This window comes from Canis lupus, chromosome 29 (genome assembly GCF_048164855.1).
Source record: "Canis lupus baileyi chromosome 29, mCanLup2.hap1, whole genome shotgun sequence".
Lineage (NCBI taxonomy): Eukaryota > Metazoa > Chordata > Mammalia > Carnivora > Canidae > Canis > Canis lupus.
The window spans coordinates 26,931,616-26,944,234 of record NC_132866.1 but is presented as its reverse complement, the minus strand read 5'-3'; the positions used below and the strand labels follow the sequence as shown (position 1 = coordinate 26,944,234).

At 59.6% G+C, this 12,619-nt stretch overlaps 1 protein-coding gene across 1 annotated transcript; it reads right to left on the bottom strand.

The window, feature by feature from the left end:
• Nucleotides 1-1,587: 1,587 nt before the first annotated feature.
• Nucleotides 1,588-7,546, bottom strand: FGF8 (fibroblast growth factor 8). Its single transcript, XM_072804731.1, has 5 exons — nt 7,413-7,546; nt 7,275-7,311; nt 6,227-6,407; nt 2,951-3,057; nt 1,588-2,088 (listed from the first exon to the last, which is right to left on the bottom strand). Exons 1-5 carry the CDS (start codon nt 7,442-7,444, stop codon nt 1,798-1,800), a joined length of 648 nt encoding a protein of 215 aa, XP_072660832.1. The 5' UTR covers nt 7,445-7,546; the 3' UTR covers nt 1,588-1,797.
• Nucleotides 7,547-12,619: the final 5,073 nt, after the last annotated feature.

Sequence of the window (12,619 nt, the reverse complement as noted above, 5' to 3'; positions counted from 1 at the left end):
CCCGCGCAACGTCCCCGGCATCCATGCACCAAGAGACACCTACTCTATCCAGAGCCCCACACCCCCACAGCAAGCCAGATGAGGTGGCATGGACAGATCCCAGGGTATCCCCAACCTCTCTACTCCAAGGCTTCCCATGGAGCTTTGGAACTCCGTCCACCTGGATGGGCTGACCTGGAACTTGCGGCTTCAGCTCTGAGAGGCCCACATGGTTAGGAAGCCTCGGGGTGCCCCGCCACTCAAAGGAAATGCCAAAGAACAGAGGCCCAGAGGGAAAAGGTTTCTGGATGGGCCCAGGATCTGGGCTGTGGGACCAGCCCAGGGGCCTGTCAAAGAAGGCAGCAGAAACAGCCAGCATGGGAGGCCTCAGTTAATGAAGACTCCATTGGTTCTGCCCACAGGAGACCTGCTGCCTCTGGGCCTGGGCTCTCCCTCAATGTGGTGTGATACCAATCTCTTCAGTCCACATCCAAACACACACCTCTCCCCCGACACTGGCCAGCCCTGTGCCCATACCACGACCTGCCCTACCATTGCCATAGCACGGCCCTGGTCTTTCTTCCTCAATAGCAGGTCCTTCTCAGGCCAGTCCTTCTGACCTATGAGCTGTGAACATAGGCTCTCCACCTGGTCCTTCTCGCCCTCCTCCCCCAACCCCCCGGCACCCAGTTCCTCTCCCTCTGGGCCTCATCTCACCTCTCCCATGGCCCATAGTCCCTGGGCCTTTTTGCAGTCCCTGAGCTCAGCACCTTAGGCTCATAGCTCTCCAACCAGCTCCTCAGAAGTCTATACTTGCTCCATGTCACAATTGTCAGCACCAGTCTTAGCAGTCTCCCCTCCAATACAGCCCCGCCTTGGACCCCGGCAGCTGCCCTTCTCTTTCATTCACTGGAGCCTGATACTCGGAAAGAACCAGCTCTGGCATCTCCAACCTGTCTCCCACACAGATCCAGGCACACACAGAGAGGCACTTTTTAAAGATTCACTGAATCCATGAACACAGCTCCGTCCTAGCAGAGCCATCATTTCTGCCCCAGAGGGGACCAGGGGAGGTGATGGCAATAACTCCCATTAGGAGCTAGGAGGTCCTTATCTGAGGGCTCCCAGGACCAGCTGAGAGCCTCTTCTTGCCCCTTTCCTTGCTTCTGTCCTCTCGGAAGAGCCCCTCCATGTAACAACGACAGGCACAGGTCCCAGGTCAGACTGGAAGGAGGCTACAGCCAGAATTGGTGCCTGATGTGCTGCCTATGGCAGCCCCAGGGCAGCTGGGGAAGGGGAGGGGGCCGATCCCCGCAGGACTTGCTCTCCAACACACATTTTTAATAGGCAAGTTAAGTAAACATTTTGGCCATTTAATAACGACGACTACACATCCACCCCCCACTGACACCACCCTTGAAAAGCGTGGTGTAGCGGACTCTCCGGCTACTTGTCCTGCAGGTGCAGGGGCTCAGGAGCACCTCTGCTAACTGGGAAAGCTCTCCCCGCGCCCACCCCCACCCAGAGGGAACCCCGTCAGAATCCCAGGCCAGGCTACAACCGGCCCTCCTGAAAGTGAAGAAGACAGACACCACAGCCAAGTGGAATACAAAAATAGAGCCTCTCTTTTGTTAAAAAAAAAAAAAACAACAAAACAAAACAACAACAAAAAAACCAACAGCAAACACATCATGGACAGCTCGAACCCGGGGCTGCCCCAGCTCCTCCCAGCCTCGGCAGCGCAGACCTGGCCCTCGCAGGCTTGCTCGGCGCCCCGCGGCCCGGCGGCCAGCAGCGCGGGGCGGGGGCCGGCGGCGCCTACCGGGGCTCGGGGGCCCAAGTCCTCTGGCTGCCGCGCAGGCTGCGCGTGAACGGCGGGTAGTTGAGGAACTCGAAGCGCAGGCTCTGCTCCGTGGTGTGGTGGCCGCGGGGCAGCCGCTTCATGAAGTGCACCTCGCGCTGGTGCTGCCGCGTCTTGGAGCCCTTGCGGGGCCGGCCCTTGCGGGTGAAGGCCATGTACCAGCCCTCGTACTTGGCGTTCTGCAGCGCCGTGTAGTTGTTCTCCAGCACGATCTCCGTGAACACGCAGTCCTTGCCCTTGCCGTTGCTCTGCAGGTCGGGGGGCCAGACGCCGCGTTACTGGGCTCGGCCGCAGCCGTCCCGCCCCCTCCCGCGCCCGCCCCCCGGCACAGGCAGAGGGCAGGCGGCCCCGACGGCAGGTGGGCACCCCAGCAGATGGCAGGGTGGGCACGAGCCGCAGCCCCACCCCACCCCCACCGCCCGGGCACCCGCTCTCTAATCCCTCACAAGCCGCAGCCCACCCGGCAACTTCCTGTCCTCCCGGGCAGCAGTGACACATGGCTGTCTCCGGAGGGCTGGGCCCCAACACACAGGGCCAGAGTGGGGGCCCAGACCCTGCCTGCCCTGGCCTCCTGCCCACCAGTCTGGCCGGGCTGCTCCCACCCGTTCCCCAGCCTCCCCAGCCCTCTAGGACCCCAGGGGCCCCAAGGCAGCCACCCCATGGGGGAGGGGAGGGGAGGCCTGTGGGGGGACGCTGAGCCCCCCGCCCCAGAAGCCCGGGAAGCGGGGCGCTGGAGGCTGGAGAAGAGCCGTGACTAATGGGGCCATTTCAGAGCTCGGCCGAGGGGCTGGGCCTGCGGCTTACTGAACATTCCAAATGCTGGTACCATGTAATTGGACATAATAGCAAAGCAATTTGGCGATTTGTTAAAAAGATATATGGAATTTACCACCACCACCCCCACCAGCCCCTTGCCTAACCTTCCTTCTTCCTCCTGTGCCTTTATAGCTTTTCATCTCTCCAGCAGTTTCCTTCTCTCTCACCTCCCCCACTACCCCCCCCCACCAATCATGAGGTAACCCCAAGGTGGCCCCGGGACCCTGGAGGACTCCTGCCAGCCCAGTCCACTCCCCGCGCCCCAGGAACCCTCCCTTCCTTCTGGGGCCCCACCTTGGCAATCAGCTTCCCCTTCTTATTCATGCAGATGTAGAGGCCAGTCTCAGCTCCCCGGACTCGAACCCGGCTCCCAAAGGTATCCGTTTCCACAATGAGCTTTGCTGTCAGGGAAGGTGGTGGGATGGTTATTGGAAGCTCCCAGACCCCCTACTGTACCACATCTTCACCCCAGCTGACCCTCAGACCTGTCACATTCCAGTAGCAACTGCTCCAAGAGCAGGTACCCAAGATGTGGGCTCCAGCCCCAGCCCAGCTGCCCATATGCTCTGCAACACTGGGAAAGATCAAGTCCCCTTTCTTGTCTCAGGCCCCTCACCTGGACTCATAGAGGGAGGATGGCAAGACCCTGAAGCACAAGCTGAATTCTGCAGAGGAATCTCGGAGCCATCCAACTGAACAGACCCTCTTTTACAACCAGATAGTACTGACTTTTATGTCAAGGCTTCATGACTAGAGTTCTACTCTCATCGAAAGATCTCTGGGAATCCTTCAAACTCCAAATATTCTGTGTACAGGCCTCATAGATCACTATAAACTTCTGGGGTGCAGCAATGACATCAGCTCTGAAGCCAAACATAAAAGCACTCCCTCTTCTGTTTCTGGCACCTCAGGTTCTAACTCACAGCCTTGGCCACCCTCCACCCCCACCCCTATCCTTGCTCTGCAGAGAAGATGACAAGGATGGAGACCACTCTCCCTACACACACAGCCCATACACAGCCAGCTGCTTTCCCAGAACCTCAGACCCCAGCTGAGAGGCTTTTGCTCTTCTCCATGCTTCCCAGTCACCACTGTCCCCAGCCCCAGTGTCCAGAAATCAATGACTCAAATAGTCTTTTCTCTTTCAACCCCCATCACAGCTGGGCTTCTCACCCCAGTAACCACTTTCTGTGGGTGAGGAGGGGAGAAAATCAGGCATGCTGGCTTCTCAGTCTGGAAAGCTGTTGAGACAGGGAGCTCAATTCTGTGGTTTCTTCCCCCTCACCTTCCCCTTGAACAGCCAACTTGCCACAGAAGTCCTGTTCCTTGTCTAGTCTCTGTGATTCCTCCCTTTGAGGCTGTCCCCAAGAAGGGGATGAGGGCTGATTCAGCTGTCAGGACTAGGACAGAAGGGGCTGCATCTCCTGTCCTCTCTATTCCTCTCTATTCCTCTCCCTTCCTTGAGAAAGTAGCTCTGGGACCCCCAGAGCTGTCTCCCAGCCTGCACCAACAAGGCAGCACTTTCCCTGCCCCCAAAACTAATGGGGGGGGGGGATGAGCACCAAGGTCAGCAAGGCAGCCCTCACTGCTCAGCCAGTGACCACCCCCACCACTTCGCATAAGCGCAGAGCTGGGACCCAATGGCCAACTTCTCAGTCTGGCTCCAAGTCAGCCATGGAAATGCAGCTGTCACCTCCCCTCCCACCCACCTCCTCTTGGACCCAGCCAGTCTGCTCATCCCTCTCCTGATTCGCCTTCCAGAGCAAGGAGTGGCTGCTGTTAAGGGCTGGAGGGACGCTGACCGGAGAAGGGGCGAGGGGATCACACTCTGAGGATTCTGGCCAAATGGGGCAGACAGGGATGAAACTATCCCTCTGTTCCTTCCTGGGACCAGTTCAGAAGCAATTCAGCCCTCTACTGTCCTGGCTGCATAGCCTAAGCGCCTCTGCTCCTGCCTGGGCAGACAGGGATCAGGGCACCTGGAAAGCTTCCTCCACTTATAAAGACAGAAGTGGGCATTGGACTCCAGATGTCTGAAGACGAGCTCCCCCATGGCCAGCTTAGCCTCTCCTTCCCTCTCTAAACCCAAGGATGCTGGACCATTTGCTCCAGTGAAGCAACCCCAGGAGAAGCTAAGCATCCGTTCCCTTTCCTTGGAAGCTGGGAAGGGCAGCAAGCAGCCGGTCTGGAGGGACAAAGGGACGGCAGGCTGGCCCTGCCAGCCCAGCGGGGGACCTCGGCCACCGGGCAGGCCGCCCCCCACCCCCACCCCAGAGAGCCCCCAATCCCCTTCCTGGTGGATCTGGGGAGCTGGGGCCGCAGTTTACAGCGGCTTTCCCGACAGGGCTTTTGGAAAGCTTAACATTTTCAAACCTATTCTTCCACCCCAGTGACAGATTTATCCCGGGAAAATTATGTCTCCTTCTCCAGCTTTGAAGGGAAGTCAGCTACGTCGATGCAGAAAAAATGCAGTGAGACATACTCGATCCCCCAAACTGGCTCGAGAAGAGGAGAAAGTATTCAGGAAATGTTAAAAAAGGTGAAAGTAAGAAGAGTTTTAATCGCTCTGCCAGACGCGGGGGTCTCTCCAGAGATTCATAGAGAACAATCTTGAACCTCTTTTTTAACATTTACAGACTTGCAACTCCTTTCAAACTCCACATCTGAAAAAAGGCTCGTTCTTTTTCTGTTTTATATCATTCTTCATTTTTCTTCTTAGCTCTTAAAATGCCTCACCTTTTTATTACATTTTAATAGAGTCTTCCCCTCTCCTTTCATGGTTGTTTAACTTGGTCATTATTTAAAGGTTTTTAAACTCACAATAATCGCTCTCTAAAAACAACACCAGCCGCCCAGAGGGCTTGCTTTTTCTCTTGGTACATCCAGGACTCTGGAAATTGGCCTTGTTTCAAGGCAGGAATATTGAATGTTTTAGAAATCAATCAGTCCTCCGCCTCTCTGCCCGCGGTAGCTCCCTGGACTCAGCACCCCGCAGGAGCCTGGCGCCCCGCTCCGACCACCACCTAGGTTCCTGGGTCAGTGGAGTGGAGACACCTTTCCCAGCCAAGTCCCTATGTGCGGCTGGCCCTTCTGATCAAAATACTTAAAGGTTCATGGCACCCCCTGTCCAAGCTGGAAAGGTTGGGGCAATTTTTCTCTCTTCTCCTTCCTAGCTCTCTCCTTTTGTGGACCCTGGCGACATATCCTCTTTCAAGAGCTTCCCTTAAACCTGGGGCCCCTCCCGCAGACCCCCTGTCTCCACCTGCAGCTGGGGAGGGGTGTGTGAATGGGGGAGGTGGAAGGGAGACTCCTGGATTCATTCATCTGCTGGGCAGGGAAGGGGCACCTGTGGGCCAAGTACTCCCCAAGGTCCCTTCCCCAGCCCTCTTCTCTCCAGCTGACCCCCACCAGGCTTCTTTGCCTTAACTCCTTCCCTTCTGAGCTGGGGAGCCTGGAGAGGCCTCTGGCCAGCACAGATGGGGCCTGCAGGTCCCATCAAAGCAGGCCAGCCAGGGGAAGGGGGCATGTTCCACAAGCTACCTCTACCCTGCCGGGCGCAGCTCGCCTTACCGAAGGGGTCCCCGTCTTCTGCCATGGCGTTGATGCGCTTGTTGGCCAGGACCTGCACGTGCTTCCCGCTGGTGCGGCTGTAGAGCTGGTAGGTCCGGATGAGGCGGCGACTGAGCTGATCCGTCACCAGGCTCTGCTCCCTCACATGCTGTGTAAAATTAGGTGAGGACTGAACAGTTACCTTTAGGAAATTGAAAAATACACAACACGCCATTATAATGCTACTCTGCCCAGGGGCCCCCAGCGGCCCCCATCGCCCTGCACGCACCTCCACTGCCCCAGACAGCCAGCAGGGGCTGCGGTGTCCCCCCAACCTGCCAGCTCAGGCCACAACACCCAAGCCAGGAAAGTCAGGCAGACCCAGCCTAGCAAGGATGAGCCCAGAACGATCTGGACCTACCTGTTGCGAAGCCCCCTGGGACCCCCAGCCGGCCGGGATCAGGGAACCAAGCTCCCTGCCCGGCGGCGGCCCGCACCCCCACCCCACCCCCGGCGCCCACACGCCTTCCTAGAAAAGCAGGGCGCTCGTTAGTAGGGAGGCAGCGCTGCCCAATCCCTGACATTTATAAAGACAAATTTGCGGAGCAAATGTTCCGAGCGCAGAGAGCCTAGGCACCTGATCTTTCGGCCAGACCCGCCACAAGTCTCCCCCGAGAGCCGAGCCGCGGAGAGAGTCCCTGCAGCAGTCACCGGGACTTGTGACAACGAACGCTCCGGGACCCCGCTCGCACCCCTTCCCCGGCAGCCACATGTGGGTGCTCCTAGAGCTCCCCATCCACTCCCAACCCGGCCAGGCTGCGTGGGAGACAGCGCTGGAGCCCGAAAGCCCGCGTTCGAGCCTCGCCGCACACCAGCTGTGTGACCTTAGGCAGGGCGCTCCCTCTCTGTTCCCTAACTCCCTCCTAGGGGAATCGGGGCTGGATCCCGAGGGATCCTCCCAGCCCCGCCGCGCCGGCCGCAGGGTCGGTCCTCGGGCCCCCGCCCGACCTCGCCAACCCGCGGCCCCCGCCGGCCCGCCCGGGCCCCGCCGCCGCGCAGTGCGCCTTACCTGGGCTTGGAGGCAGAGGACCAGCAAGTGCAACAGCCTGTGGGAGACAAAAGCGGGCGGGAGAGAGAGGGCGCGGGTGAGCGGAGAGGGCGCGGCGGCGGGGCCGGGCGGGGACGCGGGGGCGGCGGCCGTACTCACAGGCAGCTCAGCGCCGAGCGGGGGCTGCCCATGGCGCGCGGCCCGGGGAGCACCGAGAGCCCGGCGGGATCACGCCGGCCCGCGGGCGGCCGCTAGGGATGAGCCGAGGGCGGCGGCGGCCGAGGACGGCTGGAGCACGGGGGGGCGGGCGGCGGGCCGGACGCGGCTCCGCGGGTCCCGTGGAATGTCGAGCTCGCCGCGCCGAGTGGCTCTGCGCCGCTGCCGGAGCCGGTGGCCGCTGGCTGCTCAGGAGCCGGAGCGGGCGGGAGGGTAACGGGCCGGCAGGGTGGGTGGGTAGGTGGGAAGGGAGGGGGAGGGGTGGGGGCGGGGGGCGCCGCACCGGGCGCGAGGGGGGAGCGCGGGGCGGGCGGCCGGAGCCCGCAGCCCCCGGCTGGGAGCTGGGGCCGGGACGCAGCCCGGGGCGGGGGCGGGGCGGGCCGGGGCGGGGCGGCCCGCGGGTCTGGGATTGGGGGGTCTGGGCTAGGGGAGGGGTCTGGGGACCGCGGGGGGGGCGGGGGGCGGCCAGTGGGGGCGCCTCCCCCCATCCCCGGGCTGACCCCTCGCGCGCTCTAGGGGTCTGGACCCGCGGGGATGGGGGGCGGCTCGGGCTGGGGCTTCCTGGCCCGCGGGGTGCGCGGGGTGCGCAGGCTGGGCGGCGGGTGCGTGAGCCACCTACTGTGTGCTTCAGCCGTGCATGCCCCCGGAGGCGGCCGCCAACGCGAGAGTGAGTGGCTGTGCGGCTCCCCGGCGGCCCGGCAGTGAGTGCGTCTGCGACCCGGACCGACCCCGACCTTTCTGCCGAATAACCCTTCTCGCGGGTCTCTCCTGTCTCACTCCGTCTCCAAGAAGACCCTAAGAGCGAGAAATGTCCCCTCCATTATCAGCATCACCCCTGCCTCCGTCCCACACGCTAGCCTGAAGCCTGAGAGGAACCAGGAGCACCTATGTGGGGGAGCCTAGAGGTCCCTGGCAGGCCCCGTGGTCGCTGCGGCCCTCCCAAAGCTGCAGCAGAGGGGGCCGAAAGATCTGTCAGCTGCTTTTCCTGGAGAAGAGACTTAGATCCAGGCCGCCTAGTCTTTCCCTCTCAGAGTCTCATTGCTTGTGCACTTTGGCATTTACACACCTACCAGACTAGATGTGGACTAGTGCTTTGCGTCAAAAGTGCGTGCAGGTGGGAGGATGGCCAAAGGAGGTAGTGTTTAAGCCCCTCCCAGGCCCTCACCTCATTGCCTTCCCCCAGGGGCTTCTGGAACCCCTGAGCCATAGTGGGGTGGGGTTGGGCAGAGATGCCCTGGGACACATACTTCTGAGGAGCAGGTGGATCCCCTGATGCCCTATCCAGATGCTGCAGTCGCCCATGACCTTCGCTGCCCCAGTGGCACCCCAGGTCCTTGGCAGTTGGACTGGAAGGCTTGGGATGGTCCTGGGAAGCCATTAGGCCAGAGGCAGTAGGCAGGTCCTTGTCCAGCAGTACAATCAGGTGCTGCCTACCTCTCCTTTCTCTGTGCCCCACCTGTCCCAATGCCCCACCTGTCCCAGCCATAATGCTAACACTGAGCGATGCATAAATAGGAAAACAGTCAGAGGACTTGTCTGAAGACCTCATCCTTCTTCAGAGAAGGAGACTCCATGGGCCTGGCCCCCCCTCCAGGAGTCTGTTCACTCTGCTGGCTCCTGTACACACAGACTTCCAGGCAAGAACAACATCTTTTGGATCAGTACTTGCAGCTTACAGCACCAAGCTGGGCAGGGTGGTTCTGCAGTTGGTGCTTGATGAATGAATAATGAAGAAACTGGCTGAGCATTTAGACCTCAGCCCATGAGTGGCTGCCCCGGGAAGACTTGCCTTCAGACAATAATCACAAGCACCACTATTTATTAGCACTTGTGTTTGCTAAAGGCTGGACGTGCACGGTCTCCTCTTAACCCCACTAAGGGGTGAGCGCATAAGGAGGGAGACAGGTGAAGTGGGCTCCAGTGCCCACAGCCCCAACCAGGCCTTTTCCTTACTGTCCATCTCTGTCTTAGAGGCCTGCAGGCCACTTGCTGAGTGTCTGCCTCCCCAGCTATAACTGCTTCAACAGGCAGGATGCTCACCATCTTAAATGCATGCCCTGCACATAGTAGGCTCCTGAAAATATTTATTTGTGTGCATAAATGAATGAATGGAGAGACGGAGAGCAGAGGGTGGAAAGGGCCTTCTCCCCACCAGGAACCCAGCCCTCTGAAAACAGTCTGGATGAGAACAGCATGGAGCAGGACCCAGGCAGGAGTCAGGGCAGTCTAGCCCATCCTTAGTGTGTATAGTGTTGGAGCCACAACTAGAGTCATTCTGAGCACTGGCCCATCCCTGGAGTGGGGATGGAGGCCAGAGATCATCTGACTCAGCATCCAACCTTGGTTCTGGAGCTCCCAGAAGGTTCTGAAATCCCTGAGCTGAACCTCAATGATCTTAACCCACTCTCTTCCCTTCCCCAAAGGAGATGGACATCCTGGGAGGGACCTACAAGTGTGGAGGTCAAGGTTTTAGTATTACTTTAACCTCTACGGAGGAGAGGGGCCTTTCTATAGGACAGAATTCCTTTACATTGGAGAACTTCCCCTAAAATGAACCCTCATCATTTTGGGAGATTCTTCTCACCTCCCCAAAAGTCTATGTTTTGGTGTTGGGGGGTTGGGGCAGGAGGGAGAAGATGGGGACACCTCCACATAGGGCACTGGGTACTGCCTGGGCACGCCCCATGAGTGACAGATGCAAATATTCCGCAGGGGCCCCAGCAGGCCGCTCTCTCCCTCCCTCCTCGCTTGCTCGCTTCCCGGACAGCTCGCTCCTTCCTTTATCTTATCAAAGCCCCGTAATTACAATTGCTATTTTGTTTCCTCGAATCTGCAATCAGAGCTCTCCGGCCCTGATGAGGGAGCGCCTGTCAACCTGATCGCTGAGTGACAGCCTGGCCACCTTTCCCGGCCGCCCCCACACTCCGCAAACACAAACACACACACACACACACACACACACACACACACACACACACACACACACACCCTTCGCCTCCTGCAAACACAAACACACACTCCTTGCCAACATAAACAGCCCCTCTCCGCAAACACGCCCTCGCGGGGACCCAAACACACACCTTCAGCCTCTTTCCAAATGCATCCCGTCCCCCGACCAACCCTGGCCCCTCAAATCCGCACACCGCGAGGACTGCCGCTCGCTGCACCGCGCGCCTCCGGCGCCTGGCGTTCAAAGCGCCGCGGTCTCCACCGACTGTTCAGATGCAAATCGCCGAGACTACGTTAAGTACTTTAAGCCCCTAGGAGTCGTCTCCCCTCGCCCCCGAAATACAGCCCTGCCCATCCTCCCGCGGTCTGCCAACCCCTGCGTACACCTTCGTCCCTCGGTGCTCCGAGGTCAAAGTAATTGGCAGGGGCCCTACTGTGCGCTGTGCTGGCCGAAGGGGCAGCCAGGAGAGGCGGGGAGGGAGAATAAATGCCCAGCTCTGTCCGCCAGGCGCCTCTTCAGGCCGGGAAAGTCCTGGGAGAAGGCGGAAGATGTAGATTGGGCCCCCACTGCGGGCAGGAGCGCGCTCGGTGCCTGCCTGGGCCTCTGGGAGACCCACCCAGGAGACAGTCAAGGCTTACAATGAGCGCTCAGGGGCTTCGCACGGGTAAATATCCGAGCAGGGCCACGCACAGGGGGTTGATGGGTGGGTTGGGGAGGCACCCCCCAGACATGACTTTTCGTTGCACTCAGCCAGCCTCCCGCGCCCCCAGCCACGCACGTGCGGGAGACTCTGGAGGTTATAGGTGAGACGAAGAAGGGAAAGGCTCTAACAGGAGCTTTTTTAGCGAATGAATGAATCAAGCAAGCAAGCAAACAATCAACCAAAGAACGAATGCAGTCAGCCTCAGGGACTTACTCCTCGCTTTCTGCCTAAACTTCGGCATTCCAGGCCACTCGCGGGCGAGACCACTCACGTAGCTCCTGGGAGGCCGCAGGGGAGCCACACGGTCACAGGCGGTTTCAACCTCGCCCACTAGAGGGCGCCAGCTGTAATTCCCCCTCCCTCGCGACCCGCCATAAGAAGGTGAATGGTCTCCAGCCAGGCTGCCCCGCTACGCTGGTTCCCAAAGGAAGCACTTCAGGAAAGAGGAGAAAGGGTTTGCGACCCTGATCGCTGCAGCACAGCCGTCACCTTCCTTTATCCTCAATTTGAGAGAAAATGAAAATGAGAGCTCCTCATCAAGGAGAGGGTGGAACCGACTCCAGGGATGTATGTGTTGAAGCAAGAATGCTTTCCCGTGTTGTGGGACACTCTCCAGTTTCCCTTACATGCCCCAATACTAGCCCCTTCGGGTCACCTAGGGACCCCTCCCGCTCGTTCCCTCATTTGCCCAGCAACCAGAGTGAGAGGGAGTGGGCTTGGCCCCACCACCCCACCAGGCACTATACTCTGTCTACCCTCAGCATGTCTGGCCCCAGGCTGTCTCAAGAGTTAAACTTTTGTTTGTTTGTTTGTTTGTATGTGGGACATTGAAATCCTGCCCCCGCAACACAGCTGCTGAACTGCTGACCCCAGAGATGGTCACATATACTCTAATGCTCACACCAGGTACTTCCCTTTCTCCTCCTGGCATAGCAGCAGTCAAATCCCAGAACACCTTATTACAGGCACCAGAGACCCCCAGAACCAGGTGATGTGCTGGGGGCCAGGAACCACTTAGCCCAGGAGGCTGAATCCCAGGGGCCTCTCTCTGCCCCCATATGCCAGGCCACCCGGATTCTGGTTTCCCTGTCACCCAATCTGGCCAGCCCCCTCCATCTGGCCCCCGGAATCAGGTTTCTAAGGGCCCAGACCCGCTCAGAGACAGCCTGCAAGACGAAGGAGGGGCAATGACTGGCCTCTGCCTTACCCCTCACAGGCCCTCTCAGGGCCTGAGCCCCTTCATGGGGTTAGGGATGCACATTCCTCGGACTACTTAAGCCCCCTTATCTGCCCCCCTGCCCATCAGCCTGAGTGCTGACAGAGGCCCAGGTCCCTTGTTTGGATGCTGATAACCTCCTGGGATGGCCCTCCCCCACCTATGGGACTGGGAATGGGCTTGGTGTTGGGAGGTCCTCTTTTAGCGAGATAGTTGGGGCCCGAGCCTGGCCTCCCCCCCCCCCCCCCCCCCCCCCGGGGTCCTAGGGATAGCAGGATCCC

Bases quoted from the DNA above. Each gene is read 5' to 3' on its own strand.
- FGF8 (XM_072804731.1), bottom strand. From the start codon at position 7,444: ATGGGCAGCCCCCGCTCGGCGCTGAGCTGCCT. The intron at 3,058-6,226 runs GTAAGGCGAGCT...CTTCCCTGACAG, and splicing joins AGAAGACGGGGACCCCTTCG to CAAAGCTCATTGTGGAAACG. The intron at 2,089-2,950 runs GTGGGGCCCCAG...CCCGACCTGCAG, and splicing joins AGGGGAAGCTGATTGCCAAG to AGCAACGGCAAGGGCAAGGA.